Raw genomic sequence first — 23,541 nt, forward strand, 5'->3', positions numbered from 1 at the left:
GTGGTACAAGAGGCAGGGGTTTTGAAGAACTGTTAGGGCCTGGACCGGAGGTCGAACAGGCAACGGAACCGCCGGAGGGCCCAGAGGTGGAGGCCTGGGAGGCATAACCTGTAGGATCACTTCCTATACCTTTGAGGAGCCCCGTCAACTGCGGGGAGTGCATGAGGAAAAGAAAGCGCTCAAAGAAGCTATTCTCACAAGTCGCCGGATCCCAAAATGGCTGGCCCTCAGCAGTGATGGGTCTCCGTTCCTGATCAAAGCGCAGAGCCGCCTGTGGAGTGTTGCCATAAGGCTGCCATGGGTAGATATATCCTTGCAGGGACCAACAGCCTGTACCGTAAGGTCCTCTGTCGCTTCCTGAGGGGTGGGGACTGAACCTTTTTGCAAGGCCCACTCAATCGGCGATGGACCGGGTAGGCCCTGCTACAAATCCAAGATGCTTGTCCGCCATCTTGGGGCCTTGCGTCATGCCCTGGGTGGGAGGACGCAAAGGCCCTGTGCCACGTGCTGGCTCAGACATGGGAGGACACTCCATGGCCCTCGAACCTGAAACAGAAAGGTCGACCTCAGAGATAGCTTCGGTATGCTCAGAGCCCTCAGCCCGCCGCTCAGTTGTCGAATCACCATGAACCACGACCTCAAAGGTGGCTCTGGTAGGCTGTGCTCCCTCAGCAACAGAGCCAATGGTCGTGCTGGATCATCCTAAGGACTGACTCTTGGAAGTAGAACATGACGATCCCTCAGCCACTGGGGCCGAAGAGGATGATAAACTTGATCGCCCCTCTGAGGACCGCCCGGTCGAGCTCTGAAGTCCCTCGGCTTAGGGGCAGGTAGCCTTGCTGGCCACGGGTATGTTGACGAAGCTCCCGGAAGAACTCCCGGGACCCTCGGCTTGGGAGCCATTAGCCTTAATGGTCTCGAGTCTGCCAGACCAGAATTTAAGGCTCACTTGCCCGTGGAAACCCCTGATATGGAGTCTCTGTGCTAAGGAACCGTAATAAACCAAGGGACTACCTTGTCTTGATGTGGGGTCCTGGGGACAAACTCTTTAAGATGACCTGGGAGAGGGGCTTGGAAGATCTCGCTCCATTGTGAAGACAATTCTTCAATGTCCTGTGACCGAGAGCGCTGCAGGCCGTGCACACGTTCCAGCAATGGTCGGGCCCCAGGCACTCAAGACAAAGTGCATGGAGGTCCGAGGCTGAGAACGAGCGATCGGAGGAAGCGCATTTCGTGAATCCTACTGCAGCAGATATGCACTGGGGGAGGCAGGATACAAAGGGAGGTGAAGAAGTTTCAAAAAGACAAGAACAGAGAGCAAGCAGAGTTAGAGTCTCTGCACCTAGCTTCCAGGTCAGCCACCATCCATGTGGAAAAGGGGACTCGGGTGAGGCGCTGGAGGGCAGAGGCTTGGAGGGCGTTCCTTGTCCCCACACAGTGGACTAAATTTAAAGTCTTAGCTCAGTTTTTCAATGCCAAAGGTTCCGGTACCGTCCCCATGTTGGGGGGCGGCGACAAGGAAGGACGAAAGGGGACAGGACGCACAAGTAAGAAGTATCCCACTCAGAGGAAGTACGTCTGTTACGTGGGACCAGAATCGTGATCCTTACAGTACTTTCAAAGAGTTGTAGTACTCTTCACTTACGAAGGGTATAGTTAAGATGAAGGTAAGTCTTCACGAGAAGGTGTGGTACCCATGGAATGGATCAAAGGGATGAGAAATAGTGAACAAACGTGTACTGTGCCAAGTGCCTAGCCCCACAGAAAGACCAGCTCTGACCTGCATGCAAGAAAGAGGGGGAAACACCAGCAGGTAAGTGCTGTCACTTGCTGACTACCCAGAGGTTTAAATCATCCTGTGGTAGTTGATGCCACTCCGAGTACCCAGCAATTGGGTAGGGTCAAGTCCATAAGACCCTAGGCAGCTATCTCAAAGCTAAAGGAAATAATAGCAGTGATTCGCGACAACACACAGATGTGAATGCCAAGACCACTGAGAGGCACTTCTCAAACTCATCCGAATAAAGACTTGTCTGCAATAAGTCAACAGCGTTGCAGAAGTCTAAAAGATTATCCAAAATTGATATGGGGAGAGAACACGACCTTTAACTACAACTTTTGGATTCCTCTGAAGTAATTTAATGAATCAATGCTTTACTGGATGCAAACTTGTAATCGTCCTGACAGGAAAAGAAGCCAGGACAAAAATATGTGCTCGCAAATACTAGACACCAGCTCATCCCCTCTGATGTGGAAAACAGAAAACAACGCAATGCCACTCAAACCTGTGGAAGATGAAAAATAACAGCCCCCCCCCCCCCAGATACAAGATGTTAGTTTGAAACCATCGTCCTCAGGGAATATCCAACATGCCCTTCAATACCTCATCGATGATGGACACTTCACCAAAGGGTCTATGGTCACTGCTGTAAACTTGTCAGGGTTTGTGAACAGAACTTCTCTTCCAAATGTTCTGAACTTTCACGGACAGCTGCAATTCTGTCCTCTATAATGGTGGCCAATTAGCCTGCGGTGGCGCATGAACTTCTTACCCTACCACCTCCTTTCCCTTTAATGTCCTGAAGCGGATCCGTCGGGTTTTGGAAAGAAGAAACATCCCACAATCACAAATTGAACCAACGCTAGACTCCCCAGTTCCCTCTGAGGGGACACAAGACATGCCAAGGAAGTCCCTGGTTGTGGAGAAGAGATTAGGCCAGAGGTTCTACCATTGACACTAGAAATACTGCAACAGGAAATTAAAAACTTGCAATCACACCATCGTCCCCAAAGTAACACCACACACCTACCAATGAACTAAACGGTCACTCCAACGGAATAAGGTGGTTGTGCCATGGCAGCTCAGAGTTTAGGTTCCCGCACATACTTGAGTTATTGCCCTCTCTGCTGGAGCGTGAGCTGTTGCTCTGTATGACATAGGTGTCTAGCACATGGTTTTTCTTTGGCTCCAGGTCAGGATTCATTCCCAAGTTTTCCACTCTACATCTGCTACAAACAGACAAATCACTCCCTAGTGCAGTTCATAAAAAAAAAAAAAACACTGATTCTGGGATCAATTTCCTCTGGGTTTTCTCCTGGGTGATCTAGGCCTGGGCTCTGGCACTAAAGATGCAGCTTTGTTCTCCCCAATCAAAGTGTATTTCCCCGTGAATGACAGCCTCTTTCCGCTACTCTAGGAACTACATGCATCCCGGAATCAAGCCAGGCATGGCTAGGGGAACCTTGAAAGATTCTCCTCGTGTTGCTTCTGGGGGTGAGAGGGCATCATAAAATAAGATGCTCTTCAGGCCCTGAGAACTCCCAAGACTGCCTCCAAGGGCTTCACATTGGCGAGTGGCATCATCATAGGTGCCAATGTGCCATCTCTAGGTTTTCTTTATGGATGCTACGTTAGAGCCTCTCTTCCCATCTGTGGTACATGCCGCGTGGGTGATATATCCTCCAAGCAAGATGGCAGTCAGCTCATGTGACTGGCACCCCACTGCATTTCATCCACCTGACTCTGTAGAATCTGCTAGGAATGATCGACTGATGCACTTGAAAACTCCTGCCAAGAGTCACCCCTTATTTAGCAGAGGCCAAGCCTGCTCTTCCCACTACCCCGAGCATCCCCGCCCTCCTCCAACCAGGGGCGTGAGGCACTCAAATTCGAGGGTGGGTGGAGGGATGACACAGCCGTCTGGGGATGGTGCACTACTGAAACAATGTAAGGTATGAAGTAACCTGGAAAGAGACTGCGCCTAATTTTTGCAAATTAGTTTTATTTCTCAGAAAATTGCCCTTATAGTTGATGACACGTGTTTTGGTCCTCCAAGGACCTTTTTCAAATCAGGGCTATTGATTAGTCTTATAGTCATGTAAGATGCCCCTGTCACATAATGTGAAAAATGAGCTTCCATATGTCAAAAGGGTAAATCCCTGCTGTTCAGAATAAGCGCGTACGATCGCAAAGTTGCTACTTTGGGGGCCCCCTCGAGACCTGTAGCAACTTTTGACATATGGAAGCTGTCATCAACTATAAGGGCAATTTTCTGAGAAATAAAATTAATTTGCAAAAATGAGGCGCAGTCTCTTTCCAGGTTACTTCATACCTTACACTATTTTGCAAGGGGTCTTGTACTTGGCTAAACCCCAGACCTGGTGAGACACGACTCCATGGAACAAATGTATTGATTGTACCAACTACTTTCCGTGTTCACCACTATAAGATGTCGCCAAGTTAGACCAAACCTTCCAAGCCAAGGTTTTTGAGGAACACTACTGAAACAACCCTCTCCAGCCCAAAAGGAAAAGGTGTGGGTCTGAGTGTTCAATACCTGAGGCTCCCATAAGCATGTGCATGGTTAGATTTAAGAATATTAATAATTACAAGCAGATTCCAAGTGCCAGTAAGTACTGGTATTCCCCATTCCATGGTGTTCCACTACATGGGGGGTAAGTGGGGTGGGGGGGTGTGATTGCCAGTATTACCAGTATTGTGCCCGAACTAATCCAGCCACCCCACTACCAAACTCGGAGTGCGCTGGTGCACTAACATGCCGGTATGTGGTAATACCAGCACAGTATTACCTCACCACCACACTTGTAATGAGGCCCTGATGTTCCACAACACAAGCCAGCCCGTAATATGATTATTACGGTATTTACTGACCGTGCACCTAGCTTCGAGAAGCAACGGAGCGCTTTACAGAGGTATGCAATACAGATACATAACAGAGCGCTTTACAGAGGTATACAACAGTACAGATGCATATTGGAGCACTTTACAGAGGTATACAACAGTACAGATGCATAACGGGGCACTTTATAGAGGTATACAACAATTCAGATATATAACAGAGCGCTTTACAGAGGTATACAACAATGCAGATGCATAACAGAGCGCTTTACAGAGGTATACAACAATGCAGATGCATAACAGAGCACTTTACAGAGGTATACAACAATGCAGATGCATAACGGAGCACTTTACAGAGGTATACAACAATACAGATATATAACAGAGCGCTTTACAGAGGTATACAACAATGCAGATGCATAACGGAACACTTTAGAGATATACAACAGTACAGATGCATAACGGAGCACTTTACAGAGGTGAACAACAGTACAGATGCATAACGGAGCACCTTACAGAGGTATACAACAATACAGATACATAACGGAGTGCTATACAGAGGTATACAACAATACAGATGCATAACGGAAAGCTATACAGAGGTATACAGCACTGTGCCATCACCGGGACTGCTAGGAAGGGCTGCTCCACCAAGCATTAGCCACTTGAGAGCAGCATGCATGGCTTTTTTGCTCAATGGCAGGGATAGGAATGAAGAAGATTTACTTGGGGGTGCAGGGGGAAGGTTCACCACCAGTGGAAGCGTGGCTTGGTTGATGTGGTGGAATCATGTCAATTAATTGATACACTGACCCCCTTCCTCATCTCCCCCCAACCCTGCAGCAGGACTATATCTAGAAACTATTCTTACTGAGACATGTGAAGAAACAATAGTAGGATTGTAGGTGGATAAACCTGGTCACAAATGGACAAGTACAAGAATGTCATGTGATGCGAGCCAAACAGGTCTCCACTAGGATTTACTATTGAGACACTCAACACAAACTTTGTTAAGATCATATGGTCAGTCATTGTTTGGCACAGTGATGCACCTGGTACAAAAGCAAACCTCTCGTCTATCTCAGACGTCAAATATAATGGAAATAAAACTCGACCGTTTTAAAGAAATAGGGGTTAGTTTGCGATGCTGTTTTAGAAGTGCCCTGAGACAGATGGTAGCTAATACGAGGACTGCAGGGGGTTGCAGAGGCAGATTTGGCTGCCACGTTTATAATCACAAATATTGTCACCTATTATGGGTTCGTCTTAGAACATAGACCCTCCAGGTGCATTTGGTGTATGTGTGTTCCTGGCTAGGAGAAGGAGGAAGCGTTCTGAGGATCAGATGGTGGTGCAATAGCTGCACACCGCTCGCCCTACCCGTTCCTCTGAGCCTAGGTCTACCTCCTCGCCTGAACTAGGAAACTAGTCACAGGGCAAACTTCGGTCAGCTCTCCCCAAAATGGCATGCCAGTGTGACAACTTTTCATGGAACTCCAGTAGAAGACCACAAGGTAAATGAGGTTAATGGAATCACTGCATACCTTTATGAGCATACTGTAACCAGAGGCATTTCCGTTTCAAGGTGGTAAAGTCCAGCAATATACGTACCGTCAAGAACCAACTAGAAAGTGTGACCGGGCAACACAACCAAAGCTGCACTACCCAGTTTACACCCACAGCAGTCGCAACGGCAAATTCCGCACAGTGCGCGACGTCTACGCGCGAAGCATTGTGGAGAAGCGGATATACACCAACATGCGCAACATGCAAATAACCCTGCCCAGCAAAGGTATGCTTTGATGCAATCATTTACTTTTTTTTAATTATTATTGTAGTACATGGACAGGGCTGCACGTGGGTTCCAATACTGGTAGGGTCGGGGTGGGTGCCGGTCAAAATCGATGGGCTTTAGCAGTGCTATGTAGCTCAGAGTACAGGAATGGAATAAGGAGATGCTCATTGTGGGGTCTGGGACTGAGTATTTTCCCTCAGACACCCTGCTGTGGTGGTGACTGAGGACAAGGGTCTAATTCAATGGTCAAGACCAATAAAAGTGGGAGGACTCATTAACATACCAATTGAATGTGGCCTCACCAGAAATTAGCATATCAAGGTGCCCTCTGAAAAAAGTGGGGGGGGGGCTCTGTCCACCTGCATGTACCCTCGACTTGAGCCCTGGTCTAATTTCTTAATGTTTCTTTGGGACGCTCTGCTTATGAATTCTGTGACATCTAAACGGCCTCTCTGAAGTGCAGTCCTGGCCAGCTCAGCTAATGCAGGCTCTAGTCAGTCCGGCAAGGGGGTTTTCTTTGGGTACTGTGGGCTTACCCCTATCCCTGCAGCTGCTCGTACCCTGAAATACTACGAGTTTATCACCAGTGCTTTGGCAAGAATCAGGCTGGTCTGAGAGTGGGCTTTATGGACTAGCCCGTGTTAAATGAGAAGTGGCAAGGTTGCACCAAGAGGGGCATTGTCAAACAGGAGATTGCAGACTAGGCTGGTGCCTCCTAAAAAGAGCTAGGGCAGAGTTGGTCATGTCAGGTATTGATCTGCAACAACTTTGAGAGGCATTTGGCAGATAGCCCCTGCAAGTCATTAAAGGGAAGAGTATGAGCGCTTCTCAGCAGGAAGGCACACATGACCCTTTGAAAGGATCATATGATTACTGTTCTACTGGACAACCCGACAACCACCAATTTTACGTTTATTTTTTACTAGGGGAGCAGGGGACATCCCTGCAACCCGTCCCCATACACAATGTCACCATATATAATGTCGCCAATGGCTTTTCCCGGTAACATTTTGCATGGGTACATTGTTACCAGATACCATGGAATCCATGCACACATTTCTCGTGCATAAGCAGAAGATAAGCGCCTTGCTCTAAAAACTTGTTCTGGTGTCCCACAGGTGTGTTACATGGAGAGGTGACAGTCCGCGAATCCTGGAGAGGGATTCCCAGCAACATTGTGTCTGCCGTGTCATTACCAAGCCCCCAAAAGCCAGATGGATACGATTACTTTGTTTTCTCCCAAGGTAAGTGAACTCTAGACGTGGTCAGTTGTGTTTTAAAGGTCAGCCTCTAAATGGCTAGTTTTACCTGGTTTAAGTACGTACTGGAGAAGGTTTTGTAGTTTTCTGTCGCCACATTAGTCTCATGACTCCTTCAGCTGTAACATAGCCCATGCTGCAAATTAAACTGCTTAGATTTAGACAGGTAATACTAAACAGAACGTAACCAGTTACAGCAATGAAGGTATGTTTTTAACAGGTCTCTGAGACCAATGTAGTTGCTACAAAGTCTGCCACATGACAGACGGAAATGAGGTATGAGTACAAGCCTGGCAAGAGAACATTTACTCCACAGGGAAGGTCCAACACGTAGCAAGAGATGGAGGCAAAGAGTGCAGGGGTTCACCGACACAGAGAGGACATCACACTGCGGAGTGGAAAAGGTGTGAAATACCTCTAATCCATCACCGTCGACTTAAGCACTGAGCGGCAGCCAATGATAGGAGAAGGGCGGGGCATTAACACATTCATTCAAGAACAGGCAACACGAGTGACAGTTGTCCACACAACCACACTAGAGCAGGTACAATAAACAGTAGCCATCTTAGAATACACTCCTCAATGCCTGACCAGTGGAGCATAACCTAATGCAGGGCCACAACAGTTACTCAAAAGTAGCTATTACGAGTAAACCGACTTCTAATCCTATGGTATATAATATCTTAGCCCAAGGTAAGTTTAATACCCTTCCCTATTTTGATGCTTTGCATTTTTTTACCCTATATGTTTTCACAAAGTGTAGTGCGCTCTGGTTCCATACTTACTGCACAAGCAGCCCAGTCATCGTCCCTTCTATCGGTTTCATGCCTGTGCTATCGTCGGGGAAGTAGTGTTTGCTTAAAACCAGTTCAGTTGTGTGTGGTTAATACCAGTTCCAGGTGAGAGTGTGTGTCTGTGTGAGAGACTGATGGGATTGTGTGGCTTGAGAAGGGGTGTGTATGCAATTTATACCAGAATGAAACAGGTGTTCTGACAGTAGTTATTCGATTGTTGCTGTCCGTGCAGGTACTAGGAGCTGCTTTGCATCATGCTTGAATAACAGAGCCAATACAGGGCTGGCGGTACCCTCAGAAAGTGAGCCTTGTTGCACAGTCATCTTGGCATGGCAAGGTAGTCTACCAGAAAGACAGTTCTGAACCTCCGACATATTTACAGCTCATGCAGGCGTGATCATTGATTTCCAAAGTGTAACCGGCAAGTAGTCTGGTATTAATTGTGTAAGGTGGACACCGCTTGCAGAGTTCACCTGGTTATGCTTTTCCTTATATGGGAATTACTTTGGTTTACATTTGTTATACCATGGCAGTATCAGTGATTTGAAGTTGCGGAGACTCTTCTGCCATTTTTATCTTGCACTTTATAACAAATTCGTGCCCTTAATTCACCACTTGTGCATGCTTGTGTTTCAGTGCCTGCTGAAATCCACATTGCTGGGCATCTGATGGTGGCTAAATGGGTTCGGTGTAGAGAGTTTTTGCCCACTCCGACCTGGAAGGCAAATCAGATCATGATATATTCAGTGTGTAAAGACCAACCTTCGAAAACCGGGAGAAAGAATTCCAATTTTGCAGTCGAAATTATATTTTTCCCTATTTGACATCAACTTAGTGAAGCTATCGTGGTGTGTGCTTGAAGCTAAGTAAATGGAGGCCATTAAGCCTCGCAACAGTCTTCACAGATTTTGCTGAAAACCAACACTGCTCAGATGAATGAGGCGCCTTCGTCGGGGAAGATGGCCTATCTGGTAATGTCCCGTATGACCGGGTCCAGGTGGGTGGACGGGTCCCTGATATAAAGTAGCACATCGTCCGCATACAGCAAAATGATCTCCGGGGCGTCACACAGGGGGAGGGGGGGGTGTGGGGGTGGGGGTGTGGGTGTGTGTGTGTGTCCCTGACGCTGTCAGCCATGGGTTCGATGGCTAGTGCAAAAAGTATTGGGGAGAACGGGCAGCCCTGGAGGGTACCTCTGTGGAGGGCGAAGGGGGGCCGAGGTCCTGGTGTTGACCAGGACTCTGGCTATGGGGTCTGTGTAGAGCAGCTTGATATACAACATCATGTGAGGGCCAATTCCCATTTTATCGAGTACTGCCCACATGTATTGCCACAACACCATATCGAATGCCTTCTGGGCATCAAGGGTGACCGCTACTGCGTTTGCATTGGGGTCAATTCTGGCCAAGACGTTAAACAAGCGGCGGATATTGAGCGCTGTGGACATGCCGGGCACAAAACCACTTTGATCGGGATGGACTAAGTGGGTCATAATAGGGAGGAATCTATTGGCGATAATCTTGGCGAATATTTTCATGTCGGTGTTGATCAAAGAGAGGGGTCTGTAAGAGCCACATTCGTCCAGTGGTTTGCCAGGTTTGGGAAGCATGGTTATGTGCGCCTCGCACACGGATTAGGGCAGGGTGTGTAGGCTTAGTGCCTCATTCCAAACCTCCAAGAGTCTGGGTGCCAGGATTGCTACATGCTCTCGATAGAACTCGGCGGTGAGACCGTCCGGGCCAGGAGCCTTGCCCATCGGGCAGTTCGAGATGACTGGTTATCTCGTCACGGGTGAATGGAGCTTCAAGTTGGTCGCTAGTGGTGCGGGAGAGGAGGGTCATGGGTATTTGGTCCAGCAAGGCATCCGTGTCTTGTAAACTATGGTCCTGCTGGGGGCCGTATAGAGTTGTGTAAAACGCAGTGAACGTCGCGAAAATGTCCTGGTCAGACCAGCACAGGGTGGCGTCTGCGTTTTTGATACAGTCAATGCGAGTCCTGCCCCCCTCAATGCAGACCAGCCTGGACAGCATTCTCCCCGGTCTGTCACCCTCTCCATATTTCTTGGCCGCTACGGGATGGGCATAATACTGGACCTCCCTTTGGCCGTGGGACTGAAATGCTTTCAATTCCGCTCTGATCTGTGCCAGTATGGTCGGGGAAGGAGCAGCAGCATATTCTTTCTCAAGTTCCTTTAGTTTTGCCTCAGACCGTTGCAGGCTACTTTTGATAGCTTTGAGAACCCCAGCTTCTCTAGAAATGCACATCCCTCTAATGAAGACCTTGAATGCCTCCCATCGCACCCAGTCAGAGGTATCCCGCCTGTTGTAGCAGTCAAAGGTGGTGTTAATATCAGCCAGGATATCCGCTTTGAAGACTATGTCCCATAGGGCCTCAGCCTTGAATCTCCAAGAGGAGCGGTCCTGTCCCAATGCTGTGTGTAGTGTTACCGGTGAGTGATCCGATAGTGTGCGCGGTAGTATGTTGGACTCCGTGACCCTGCCCACCATGAAGCCTGATATGAGAAAGAGATCTATCCTGGAATACCTATCATGCACCGATGAGTGAAGTGTACTCTCTAGACTGTTGGTTGAGGGCTCTCCATACATCTGTAAGACCAAGTGCGCCAGGAGCCTATGAGCCGCGCGTGATGGGGCTCTGCGGGAGGTACCGGCTCTGTCTAGGTCGCCGTCTAGGATTAAATTCATATCACCCCCCCATAGAACCGGGATACCAATGTACTTTAGAAGTATGCTGACGATGGCGTTGAAGAATTCTGCAGCGTCAAAATTAGGGGCGTATGTATTAACAAGGAGGCATTCCATGTTGGCAAGCAGTGAAGTATTACAAATCTACCCTTGGGGTCAATATGGCTGGTGCGCAATGAGAACTGGACTGATTTGTGGATTAACGTCAGTACCCCCCTGGACTGGGTTGAGTAATTCATGTAGTACCTGTTGTTGCCCCACGTCGGGGCGAGGTATGTCGCCAGGCACCCCAGGGCGTGAGTTTCTTGAAGAAGGAGAATCTTAACGCCATGCCTCTGGGCATAGGCAGTTATCTTGCGGGCTTTGGTGAAGTTGCTCAGTCCCGAACATTCCATGTCATTATATTAAGAGCCATGGTGTCACATTAAGGGACATCCCTGCAGTAGTGTACATTCCCATGTCGTAGTCTGCGTTCACCACCCGCATGGGTGTAGTGCGCTGACGTCTTGCACCTCTCTACCAAGCCTTTTACTTTAAACACAACCCCAACTACGCCCCCCCACCCTCACTGCCCAACCACAACATGCAGTGCAGCCCCCCCACCCAAGAACACAAGAGCCTCCAACCAGGCAGAATCCCACCAAGAGGTGAGGGCCGAAGGGCCAGATCCATCGTGGAACAGTCCACATTCCCGCCCAACAGGGGCAAAACATAAGGAGTAACCAAATGAAAACAAACATTGCAATTGCAGCGGAGAGCGCTAGTGCCGTGCGGCCGGCAATTTAAGCATGATGTGGGGCAGCATTGCCGTCCCAGTGATGTTACTGCGGTAGACGGATCTTGTGATCGGCCTCTGAAACCAGAGGGCGCCCTCAGACCAGGCAGCAGAGTAGGAGAAGGAGGGATGCAAGGCTGGCCCCAGGCACCAAGAAGAGTAGGGAGAGTGTAATTCGTCTGGGAGCCAGCCCGCAACCCAACGTACGTGATAGTAGGCCATATCTGCAGAGTGAACGAAGACTGGTTGCCATTAACACATCAAAAAATAAGGATCAGTGGACATTCCGGGCCGTACTGTTCCTGATCATTCACAGCTGGAGGGGTCGTTCCTTGGCCCCTGTAGCGGTATCTGCAATTCGATGAATTTCACCGCCTCGTCCGGGACTGTGAAGAAATATAGCTTGCCATTGTAGGTAATTTTCAGCCTCGCCGGGAACAGAATAGCATAGGGGATGTTGCGCTCCCTGAGCAGCCTCTTCACGCTGAGGAATTGGCGACTCTCCTGCTGCACCACAATTGAAAAGTCAGGGAAGATTCTGATAGTGTGGGCCTTAAATCGTAGGTCTCCCTTCTCCCGGGACAGGCGGAGGGTGAGGTTCCTGTCGCGATAATTTAGTATCTTAGCGATAATGGGGCTGGGAATGTCGCCCGGTCTAGGACGAGGCGATAGGGCCCGATGGGCTCGCTCCACTGTGAAAAACAGTGAAAGATCAGGATTGTCTAGCAGGTCTTTAAGTAGTTTTTCAACTGCATCCTCCATTCGCTCCTTAAGGGCGTTCTCGGGAACCCCGAGAATGCGCAGGTTGTTTCTGCGGGAGCGAGACTCCAAATCATCAAATATCGCCTTGACATTTTTCATTTCCAGCGACAGAGAAGCCACAGTGTCTTGGAGCCCGTGGATTCCATCTTCGTTGAGCGAAATTCTATTCTCGGCCTCAGTGATCCTGGATCCCGCCTGGTCCACTCGAGTCTTAAGTGAGGCAACATTCGCATTGATGTCATATGTGAAAAGCGGCAACGTTTTTGGCCATGGATTCCAATAAAGTGGTGAGATCAGGCGGTGTGACACTGCGGTGAGGGCCCGGGTCAGGTGCGTCTTGTGAGGATGATGCTTGGTCTGACTCAGCTCTAGGGACCGTTTTGGTGAACTTGTCCATGGTACCCCCGTGGGTAGCGCTCTTAGATCTGGCTGGCATTTAGTCGGCATAGGTCTGGAAGTTGGAGAGGGACGCTGGTGGGGGGAGGGCAATGAAGTGAGTAGGTGTAGGTCTTAGCTGGGCCAACAGCCCTCACCCGATGCCCCTGCACCAGCCACGCGGCCAAGCTCAGCAGCAAGGTGGTTTCGGGTGGGTGTAGCCCCTGGACGGTTGCAGATTGTGAGGTGGCCTGGACTCAGTTTGTATGGGCGAGCCTCACACTTGGCATGCTGGTATGTAGTAGGGCCCACGTATAGCAGAAGAGGCACCGCCGGGTCCACAATGAAGGCAGCGCACACGGGCACACGTGGAATGGGCAGCCGCAGGGAGGAGGGGGGGGGGGGAACGCCGCACTCACCACCCCCCCACTCCTCACCTGAATCCCCGGTCTGGGTGAAAAACGACTGTCACAGTAAATATGGGGCTGCGGGCAGCCCGATGAGGGATGCTCCGGAGGGGGGTGGGGGTGAGGGTGGAGGGCGCGCTCCAGCACAGGCCCAGAGCGCAGCTATGTCTGCCGCGGCTCACTTCCAGGGAGCACCCTCAGCCAGCAGTGTTGGGCTCCCGCGGTGCGCCATAGGTTCCTCAGCGATGTACGAAGGGAGGGGGGCAGGGGCCGCTCCTCCGGCCATCCTGGCGCAGGCCCGTGAAGGTGATCACAGCAGAGGGTGCCGACGGCCACGCGCCGGCGAGGCCCGCACCCGGCCAGCAGCTCTCAGGGGTCGCAGCTGGGTCCCCGAAGGTCAAAACGGTCCCAAATTCTCAGAGCATGGCCATGGGTGTGCACAGTGCCTCAGCGAACTGTCGGTGTCGTATAGCAAGTAGGACCCCAGATGTTCAAGGATTAATGCCTACGCCGCACTGAGCTGAGAGGCTAGGCAGCCATCTTGGGCTGCTCCACAGCGCCACCCCAAGATGGCCTATCTGGCCAAGATCACTTATGCTCTCAGAATACAGTTCAGTGTCTATGAATCAACTCAGTTTTGAGGTAAAATGGAGAACCGAGTCCCTGTTTATTCATAAACCTAGGGCGTTAAGTCAGATTATTGTCTTCTGAACTTTCTTTCTGGTCAGTGCAGACTGTTTGCATCCTGCTCAGCCTTTTCTCCATAATTAGACAAATATCCTGGGCAGGTAGGAAGGAGCACAGCCACAATTTTCAAGCACTTCATAAAAACGCCTGGCGTTAATCTAAAAGGTTGAGCCCTTTACGGTTAAGGATTTGCATCTAGCTAAACATTGTAATATGTCTGATGAGATGGAAATATTGGAATATGAAAATAAAAATCCTCCAATAGGCAAAGCTGGTTCCCTGTCTAAATCCTTGTTAAATTCAACCAGTGTCTGCATTTGATTTACTCCCCTTGTCTTGGAGGGCATAAAACCACTGAAGTTGCTTGACTCAATGGCCAGAGGTGTTACAAGAATCGGGATAGCATACATTAACAAATTACTTACCTCAGTAAGAGAATAGATCTAAGATACTTACCTTAGATATATTTCCTCCTGCAGCAGCTGTCTTCCGAATCTTTTTCAGCCACCAGGGAGAACAGCACAGCTCCGCCCGGAACCTTTGTGTGCCTAGGCACAGAATATGACGTTGGGCCGGTCTATATAGAGTAGCTGCGCCACACGATCTCAGTTCAGACGTTTTCCTCATCTTAGATAGACTCCACAGTAGCAGTACAGGAGGGCTAGAGGGAGGGCAAGAAACCACGAGCAGTCAGTGCTCAACCAAAGTGCGCGTTCTGCCCTGACAGGGAATCCAGGCATTAATATTTGGCAAACACGTGTAACGAGGCCCACATAGCCACTTGACAGATGTCTAAGATAGGGTTTCCCCCTCTGCAGGTAATAGGTGGCAGCCCCTGAGGCCATGAGGCACACCTGCTCCAGCCAGATTGTAGCATTCTGAGATACAGAGGATGATACACCTCGATAGGGTCTATTGAGTACCAGCTCTGCCCACATGTACATCAGCGTAACCCACAAAGAGCTGGTCATCTTTCCTGTTATCCCGTTGTCTCTTGTTCAAGAAATGCAGTAGCGGAGGCCCAACACAGGGTCCACCTGATGGCATGGCTCCTCCATTTTAGAAGTGGAGGAAAAAACAAAGGAATACAGATTTTCAGAGATCTGAAATTCTGACAACCGTTAGCAGGAAGGACAGGCTCACTCTTAAAGTCCCCTTTTCAATGGAGATCATTAAGTATGGAACTTTAACAGACATAGCCTGGAGTTCACACACCTCACAGAAGTGATGGGCACTAATAAAAATCACTTTAGCAGGTGAGCACTCTTACTGACCATGAATACATGGGCCCAAACATAGCACCCATAAGTAAAGTCAAAACTACATTCACATTCCATGCAGGAACAACAAACTGGCATGGAGGAAACTTTTTTCTCAAAACCTCATAAAACTGCATAACAGTGAGAATCATGAACAAAGAGCCTTTTTCAAGGGGTATTTTAAAGTATAGAGTGTCAGACACCTCTCTCGGCAGCAAGTCAAATTCCTTGCACTGTGGATGGCCTCAGAGTAGAAAAGAGTACATCCAGGATGTTCTCGGACAAAGCCAACTCCTTATATCTCAGCAGATGAAGGCTCAGGCTGCGGAGTCTCAGATGGAAGATCCACCTTTCGCTGTGGGAGAGTAGTACAACCCTAGCTGGAAGGCGCAGGGAGGTCAAAGAGACATGACAAGAAGCTTTGGGTACAACATCTTCTGGATTCAGTCTACAGTGATCAGAATCAACGTTAACCTGAAACTCCACATTCTCCCGAGAACCAGCGGAATGACAGTGATTGGTGGGAGCAAAGAGGAGTTTGAAGTTCAATTCGATAATCAATGCATCCCCCGAGTTCCCTGCATAGGAAATTCCATGGAGTAGAATAACGTACACTTCCTGTTCACACTGAAAGCAAATGGGACCACCTGAGGAGACCTCCAGAGCTTCCTGGCGCAGCTACCACTCGTGGGAGGCTGAAGTCTGTGTGCTCAAAGCATTTGATAGGTCATCTATCCTGTGAAGACACGCTTCCATTAGAGACCCACATCATTCTTCAAACCACAGGCGCATCGCTACTCTACACAGAGACTATGAACTCACACCACTCCTCTTTTTGAAGTAGTGCCTGGCCACTGTGTTGTAAGTCAGGATCAGACCACACTTACTTCACAGGGGCGGGAGGAAGCCCATCAGGGTCAGTCAAATTGTTGTGTTCCCGAGCTTTAATTGCAAGATCCAACCGGCGCCCCAGCACTTCAAGGAGGCACAATTGACCACTGTCAGAGTTGCTGAAGCAAAGCCCCTCTTAGCAAGTCATCTCCATTAAAGCAGGTCTTGGGACACAGCTTCCAAGCCCTGCAAGTCTAACATGCCACCCTGGAACTGAGACTACCGGCTCCAAAGCAGTCAGCAGACTCATGCATAAATGGGCCTCTGGCTCAAACAGAATGCATGCGGTCATAAGGCCCAGCAGAGGCAGAAAAGTGAATTTGATTTGATTTATTTATAAAGCGCACCGGGCCCAAGGGCAACTGGGCACATAATCTTGTAGAGCACAGTTACAGTTACATACAGTAGGGAAAGAAGCAAAGCTCAACCAATTTGCAGACACATATTGGTATGAACCTATTGGCAGTAAGGTATATATTAAGAACAAGGCAATATGTACAATAAACAAGAAGGGCGTAATGTCTCGTGCTCAGAGCTACGAATTTACCAAGTTACAGACACAAACGGTAAAGACCAGCTGGCAGCATATGCTAGGTACAAGGCAATATATACAATAAGACAAGAAAAGGCAATAAGGTCATGTGCTCAAAGCTCAGGACTGCAAGGCCGTGTCAGAATTAGCACAGCGACAATATCAGTTTTGTGTGAAGAGCCATGATTTGGTTTTGTTCTTGAAAGAGTGGAATGAAGGCTCAGTCCGGATGTCGTTAGGGAGGGAGTTCCATAGCTTGGTGGCCAGGACGGGGAAGCTCGCACCCCCTGCTTTCTGTAGTTTGAATCTGGGAAGGGATAGACTGTGGGTTTGGGCCGCTCTCAAGGGTCGTGAAGAGGTGTGTCGTGTAAGGCGATTGGAAAGGTAGGAGGGGGCCTTGTTAGCCAGGCACTTGTGCGTCAAGGCAAGAGATTTCAGAGAGATTCTGTGCTTGACCGGCAGCCAATGAAGATTACTTCTGTGGTCGGAGATGTGTTGGTTTCTTGGAATGTTTAATGCTGCTCTAATTGCATTGTTCTGGGTAATTTGTAGTTTGTTAATGTTGGACAGGCTAGTCCCTATATAGAAGGCACTGCAATAGTCTATCTTGGACATGATAAGTGTTCTGGCCAATATGATGCAGTTAGGGGTGGACAGAAATGGTCTGCAGGCTGTGATCAATTTACATGTGTAGGCCGAAGCTGACCTGACTGCATTAGTTTGTTTGGTCAATGATAGTGTGGAGTCAAGATAAATTCCTAATGTTTTTGTATCCTTGGAGACCTTGATGACGTTGCCATCAATGATGAAAGACTTGAAGGAGTGGTTAAGTTTATTAAGACGTTGAATGGAACCCAGAATGAAGAGTTACATCTTATCATTGAGGCAAAGTTCATGTTGGGCCATCCAAGCCTGAATGACCATGTAGACGTCGTTCAAGGATTTAGTGTCCACTGTATAATCACTCGTGATGGAGATGAGTATCTGGGTGTCATCGGCATAATTAGTGTATGAGACACCCAGATAATCAAGAACATCAAAAAGTGGTTTGGTAAAAACATTATAAAGTGTAGGGGACACACACAAGCCCTGAGGGACGCCACAGTGAATGGGAGCAGGGTCAGCAGAAGCTGAAGGGGAGAATACCCGCATGGACCTATTGTTCAAGAAGGAACTCATCCAGGCAGTGGCAGAGTCAGAGAAGTGGGCGGCTGATGTGAGGTGCTGGCACAGGATTTGGTGATTGACCAAATCAAAAGCTGCTGAGAGATCAAGTAATAAAAGCAAGGTTAATTTCCCATTGTCTTTTAAAACCTCAATTTGTGTTTTGTGGTCAATCAGAGCTGTTTCAGTCCTATGCCTAGGGCGGAAGCCAGATTGTCTCAGACCAAGAAGACTGTTGACTTTGAGGTAGTTCTGGATCTGAAGGTAGGCTGCTTGATCTAATATTTTGAGCAGAAACGGGATAGTAGTGATAGGTCTGTAATTCGTTGGTATACTGGGGTCTAGGGACGGTTTTTTGAGCAGGGGGGGGGGATGACCCAAGCGTCCTTAAGATTGTCCGGGACAATACCTGTTTTGAATGATGAATTTATGAAGACCGTGATAAATGGAGCTAGATCGGGAGAGGCTTCCTTGATAATAGGAGCAGGGCACGCATCACCTTGACAGTTGGATGGTTTGATTTTGTTAATGATACCTTCGACTTCGGCAATAGAGCGGGGAGAGAAGGTAAAAGGTTTAATGTTAGGGATGGCCAAAAGGGTAGCACTCAGGGGAGTGGAGCTGGGCTTATCTGTCTGTAGGCAATTTTGATTGTTTTTGATTTTTATTTGGAGGGATGCAATTTTGTCGAGGTGAGCGGTCCGAATGTTTGCGCACCATTTACTATCTTTGATACAGGTATCCAGAGGCGTGGCAGGTGATTCAAGTTCCTTAATTCTTTAGTGTTGGAGTCTGCTTGCAAGATGCGATTGTTAAAAATCTCTTTTCTAGCCTGGAAGATAGCTTCTTTGCAGTTCAGGAAAGCTAAAATGAGACCGTCCATGTGGGCATCAGAATGGTGGCTTTTCCACCGGGATTCAGCACTGCGTTTAGCTTTACGGAGCATTCTTAGCTTCTTAGCTGTGGTGTGAACCAAGAGTTGAGATGTGCGTGGTGTGGTTTCTGTTTCCTAAGTTTAATGGGAGCTATTGAATTTAGAGCTGTGAGCATGGCGTGATTATAGGTATCCACAAAGATAGATGGATTGGAGCAAGAATCTGTAACATTATTAAGGGTGGGAAGAATAAGAGGGAGTCATTTGTCTTTTGTTATGTCCCTCTTGTTTCTAGTGGGCATGGCAGGCGCGAACGTAGGTGAGGGCCGGTGGACCGAATCAATATTGAAAGTAAAAATGTGGTGATCTGACCATGCGCAGGGTCAGTTAGTTAGTTAGACTAATGTTGCATTTGGCATCAGCTAGCCAGTCAAGTGTCCTCCCTTTGATGTTGGTAGGATCTTTGATGTGAAGGGTAAAACCTAAGTCAGTTAAAGCATTGGTGCATTCTATCGCGGTGGGGTCGTTAGGATCTTGGTGGCCCAGGTTAAGGTCTCCAAGGAGGATAATTTGCGAATTAGGTTTAGATTTGTCTAATACTAAAGATGTAATCTCATCCACGAAAGATGTCGCAGGGCCAGGTGGTCTGTAAATGAGGTGTAATGTGGCTGTTTGATTAGGCGATAATGGTAGCTTTACAGAGAGTAGCTCAGCTGACTTGATGTTTAGATTAGGTATGACTCTCAGACCAAGAGAGTTTTTGTGGATGAAGGCAACTCCACCCCCTCTAGATTGTGATGTGTTACGGTCACATCTAGTGATAGCATAATCTGAAGGAATGGCGAGAGAAAGTAACGGTCCAGAGGCTGCGTGTAGATATATTTCAAATATCGCGATGAAGTCAAGCTCTTGTGTCTTGATAAGGTCGGCAATGTCTAATGCATGAGCGGTGAGGGATCTGGCGTTGACAAGGGCGCCCTTGATCTGAGTATCTTTACAAGAGGGTGCTCAGATGTTAAGGTTAGACTTGGGAATAGATGTAGGAGGCACCCGGTGGCTGGGACTGGGCGATGGAGGTTTGAAGATGATGCGAGGATTCTCAGTATGACCTCTAGTGCGAGAGGATCTAGATCCAAATCTCTTGTTTCTCAGGTGTAGTGCACAAGGTTGGTTGTTTTTTTTTTAGCCAAGTGTTCCAACCATAAGGCGGGAGCGTTAAGATACCGGTTGGTGGATACGTTGTTGTCGCATAGCAAGGGCTGTCCCATGGTGTGTCTATATGGGTGTAATATCAGTTGAGGTAGTTGGTACAATGTTGCACTGTGGGTTAGGTCTAACATCATGACATAGGGAGTGTTAGATGAACGTAGGTTTGCGAACAGTAGTTGGGCCGTGAGGCCAGATGCCCAAGCTGTGATGATTAGAACTAGGAATAACATTTGACAGTGATGCAATAGGTTGAAGACTTGAACTAGCCTCTAGAACTTTAGCACCGTCTAATCCTTGGGAGGGAAAGCCCTGCAAAGGCGTGTCCAATATTGCTGCAATGAAATGGATGGATTGGGAAGGCAAAATGTTGGACTTGTAGTTCAGGGATAGGCCTAAACTCTGCAGAAGCCCATGTGACGTACTAATGTGCCAACAACAGATCCTTGGTACAGGACCAAATAAGTCAATTGTCCAGGTAGGGAAAGACCAGAATCTTCTCCCTCCTGACACTAACCACTGCCAACAGGTTGAAGCTACTGGGTGACAAGGAAGGACAGCAGAACTTGGAACTGTAGTCTGTGTTTCCAAGCACAAACCTCAGTTACTTTCTGCGCTTGGTATGGATTACGGAAGTAAGCATGCTAGAGGTGCAGACACACTAATCAGTCCTGCAGCTCAAGGACCTGGAGGATTTGGGCCTTATGCAGATAAAGGTTCTAGAGTTCAGATCCATGATCAAACACAGGACACAGTCTTTCTTCGTTCGCAGAAAGAGGTATCAGCACTTCCCTCACTCTGAATGGGGTACCAATTCTCTGCGGCACTTCCTCAGAAGCTGACAGACCACCTTCAACAGGGGAGGGTCCAGAAGCAACAAAGGGCCCGAAGGATGGCGGTCAGGATGAGGCTGAAGAAAAGCGAGGCAGTAACCTAGAGCTATGACAAGTAAGGCTCAAGCATCGGAGAGGTAGTGCAGTGCCACTCCTGAATGAACAAGAGACAACCTCCCTCCCACAGGAGACAAATGGATGAAATCCAATTTATAGTGGTTTAGCACTTGGTGTTGGCGTGGGGACAGCAGAGGTAATGGAACCACCACTGCCTCTCCCTCGCGAGGGGGGCAATCACGTGGCTGCGCAGAGTTGGTGCAAGACCCCCTGCTATGGAGAGAAGAAGAGAAGGGTTACAATGGATGCTTCTGAGCCGAGGTGAAAGGCTTCTGAACAGCTAACTCCCAGGACTTAGCCGTGGCCCTGTAGACTCAATTTCTGCAGCGATTCATCAGACTTTGCTCCAAATAGTTTGCTCCCATCGAATGGCATGTCCAGGGGTTTGGGTTGGATGTCGGGTGCAAACCGCAAGATCCTCAACCAGGAGCTCCTTAGCAGAACAAACCCAGTGCCCATTCACATGCCACGCTTTCACCAGTGTCTAGGTTCCACTGCAAGATTTTACACATAGCCACTATCATATCCATGGTAGTCAAGTTTTTGGCTGCCTGTAGATTACACTCCGTAGTCCAAATGTGTACATAGCCAAAGTGCAAGTGGCATTTGCAGACCTAAAGAGTGCTGGATGAGAAGAGTTTTCGGTCCATGGCATCTAGCTTCTTGCTCCCGCTGTCGGGTGGCACAGAGGGGAAGGATGTGGTTTTGAGCCATGCTGTTGTAGTCTGCAAACCCAAGCTCTCTGGCAGGGTTGTGGAGAATAAACCGGGTACTAGTGGTGTATGATGCCTTTTGGCAAGGTCATAGTCCACATGCAGGGGCCGATGCCAGCTGCTCCCAGGCTGTCAGAAAAGAAGCGGCTATCATTGGGTAAGGACAATAGTTTCCTTTGGAGGACCCTCATCCAAAATGTCTGTGGACTCTGCTTAGAAGGAGCAGACAAATCAATGGCTCCACAACCTTGGCAATTATCTTCTGAAATGAGCAGGGGGGTTGCCAGGGACAAGCGCTGTAACGACAGCTTTGGAGATGTGTCCAAAATACTGCCATCTGCAGGCCTGTAGTCAAGTCTAGTGAATCCTTTTCATCATAGACCTCCTTAGCCACACTTAAGTAAAGTGGTTCCAGACCACAAGGGATAAAGCCCGCCACTGCAACAGAGTAAAGGACTTAGTGGGGAAAGGCACTTTTAGCAATTCCTCTGCAGTACCCCTGGAGCATAAGTGGTGACTCCACTTCCTGAAAGATGAAGAACTTTGATGCCTGGAAGAGTCACTAGTAGTGGGACCTCTTCCTATGCCGCTTCTTGTTCTATTCGATTTGAGAACGTTCAGTTCTTCCACCACAGCTTTTTTCAGCTACGACCCCAGAAGATAGGGTTTGGAAGGCTTTTTCTTCCAACTTTTGTGGAAGGAAGTAAAGAGTTTTGCGCATGCTCCAAGAGGGCCTTCGAGTGCATGCATTCTTAGGCATCCCAATCCGCAAGTGGGGGGGGGTGCGACATGGACATTTGCCACCTAGACTGCACAGGGCTTGAAACCTAAGGCATTAGGTGTGTTAGGCATGGCACAGTTACCTAGAAATCTAGTGATGTTCCAGAAGCATATTATGTGCATGGAAAAAAGGAAGAGGCCATGCAGTGCAGCAACTCAATATATACTGGCCTCTTCATAACATCCATTGTCTGGGCATGCAACAGTCCTGGCAGAGCTGCATTGTGCACCCTGGTGGCTGAAAAGGTGCTATAACTGGCACTGCAGCAAATCTGTATTGATGAGGAATCTGTGAAAGGAAGGAATCTATTAGAAGAGATGCTTTAGTGATTTGAAATTAGCATTTCACTAAGAATATGCCGACCTATGCATTTGAGACTAAAGAGTCTTCTACAGCCCCTTCCAAATAAAGGTCATGTTGAGGAGAGGTTCCATCCTAGATAAAATGTACTCAGGAACTTGATTACCCCTAAAAGTAGCCAACATATAAACATGTTCATTCTCCTTGTGGACAGTTGCTTTGGAAAGAACAGACAGGTGTCGGGGTGGACCCTCCTTTGATCTTACCCAAAATAGGCCCACCTCTCATCTCAAGAAGCAAGTGCACGTTTGTCTGTAAATCAAGTTTATTGTATACAAATGGCTGGAAGGTGCTAGACGACAGAGACAGAACTAACCTGATTCTCCTCGAACCACACGTGTTACATTATAAACATTGTTGCAACATTTAACACACTCCCACATATTTTGTTACAAAGTCATCCCCCCAAATATGATTGGCCTGTACTGGGGAGACCCCTGGCCGGCCCATAGAGTTGGGGTTTGCTCCAGAGTACTTTAAGATAAGATAGCTGCACCTTTGAGATGGATGGGGGTGTAGGTTGTCTACTCCAACACCAATCAATAAGGACAACTCAATGGTTTGGCAAAGGGGGTCTGTTTAATGACAAGTACAAAAAACGGGGAGTCATGGA

General features: G+C 48.4%; 1 protein-coding gene across 8 annotated transcripts in view; it reads left to right on the plus strand.

Moving 5' to 3' along the window:
- PRG4 (proteoglycan 4) overlaps window positions 1-23,541 on the plus strand; it is a 422,062-nt gene that overhangs the window by 362,945 nt on the left and 35,576 nt on the right. For all 8 annotated transcript variants that reach the window (XM_069641367.1, XM_069641368.1, XM_069641372.1 and 5 more), the window contains 2 exons: window positions 6,225-6,431; window positions 7,553-7,678. In XM_069641367.1, the coding sequence (XP_069497468.1) occupies window positions 6,225-6,431; window positions 7,553-7,678 (333 nt within the window). The remainder of the gene's footprint in view (window positions 1-6,224; window positions 6,432-7,552; window positions 7,679-23,541) is intronic.

The sequence above is a fragment of the Ambystoma mexicanum genome, chromosome 1q (genome assembly GCF_040938575.1).
Source record: "Ambystoma mexicanum isolate Mex_15411 chromosome 1q, UKY_AmexF1_1, whole genome shotgun sequence".
Lineage (NCBI taxonomy): Eukaryota > Metazoa > Chordata > Amphibia > Caudata > Ambystomatidae > Ambystoma > Ambystoma mexicanum.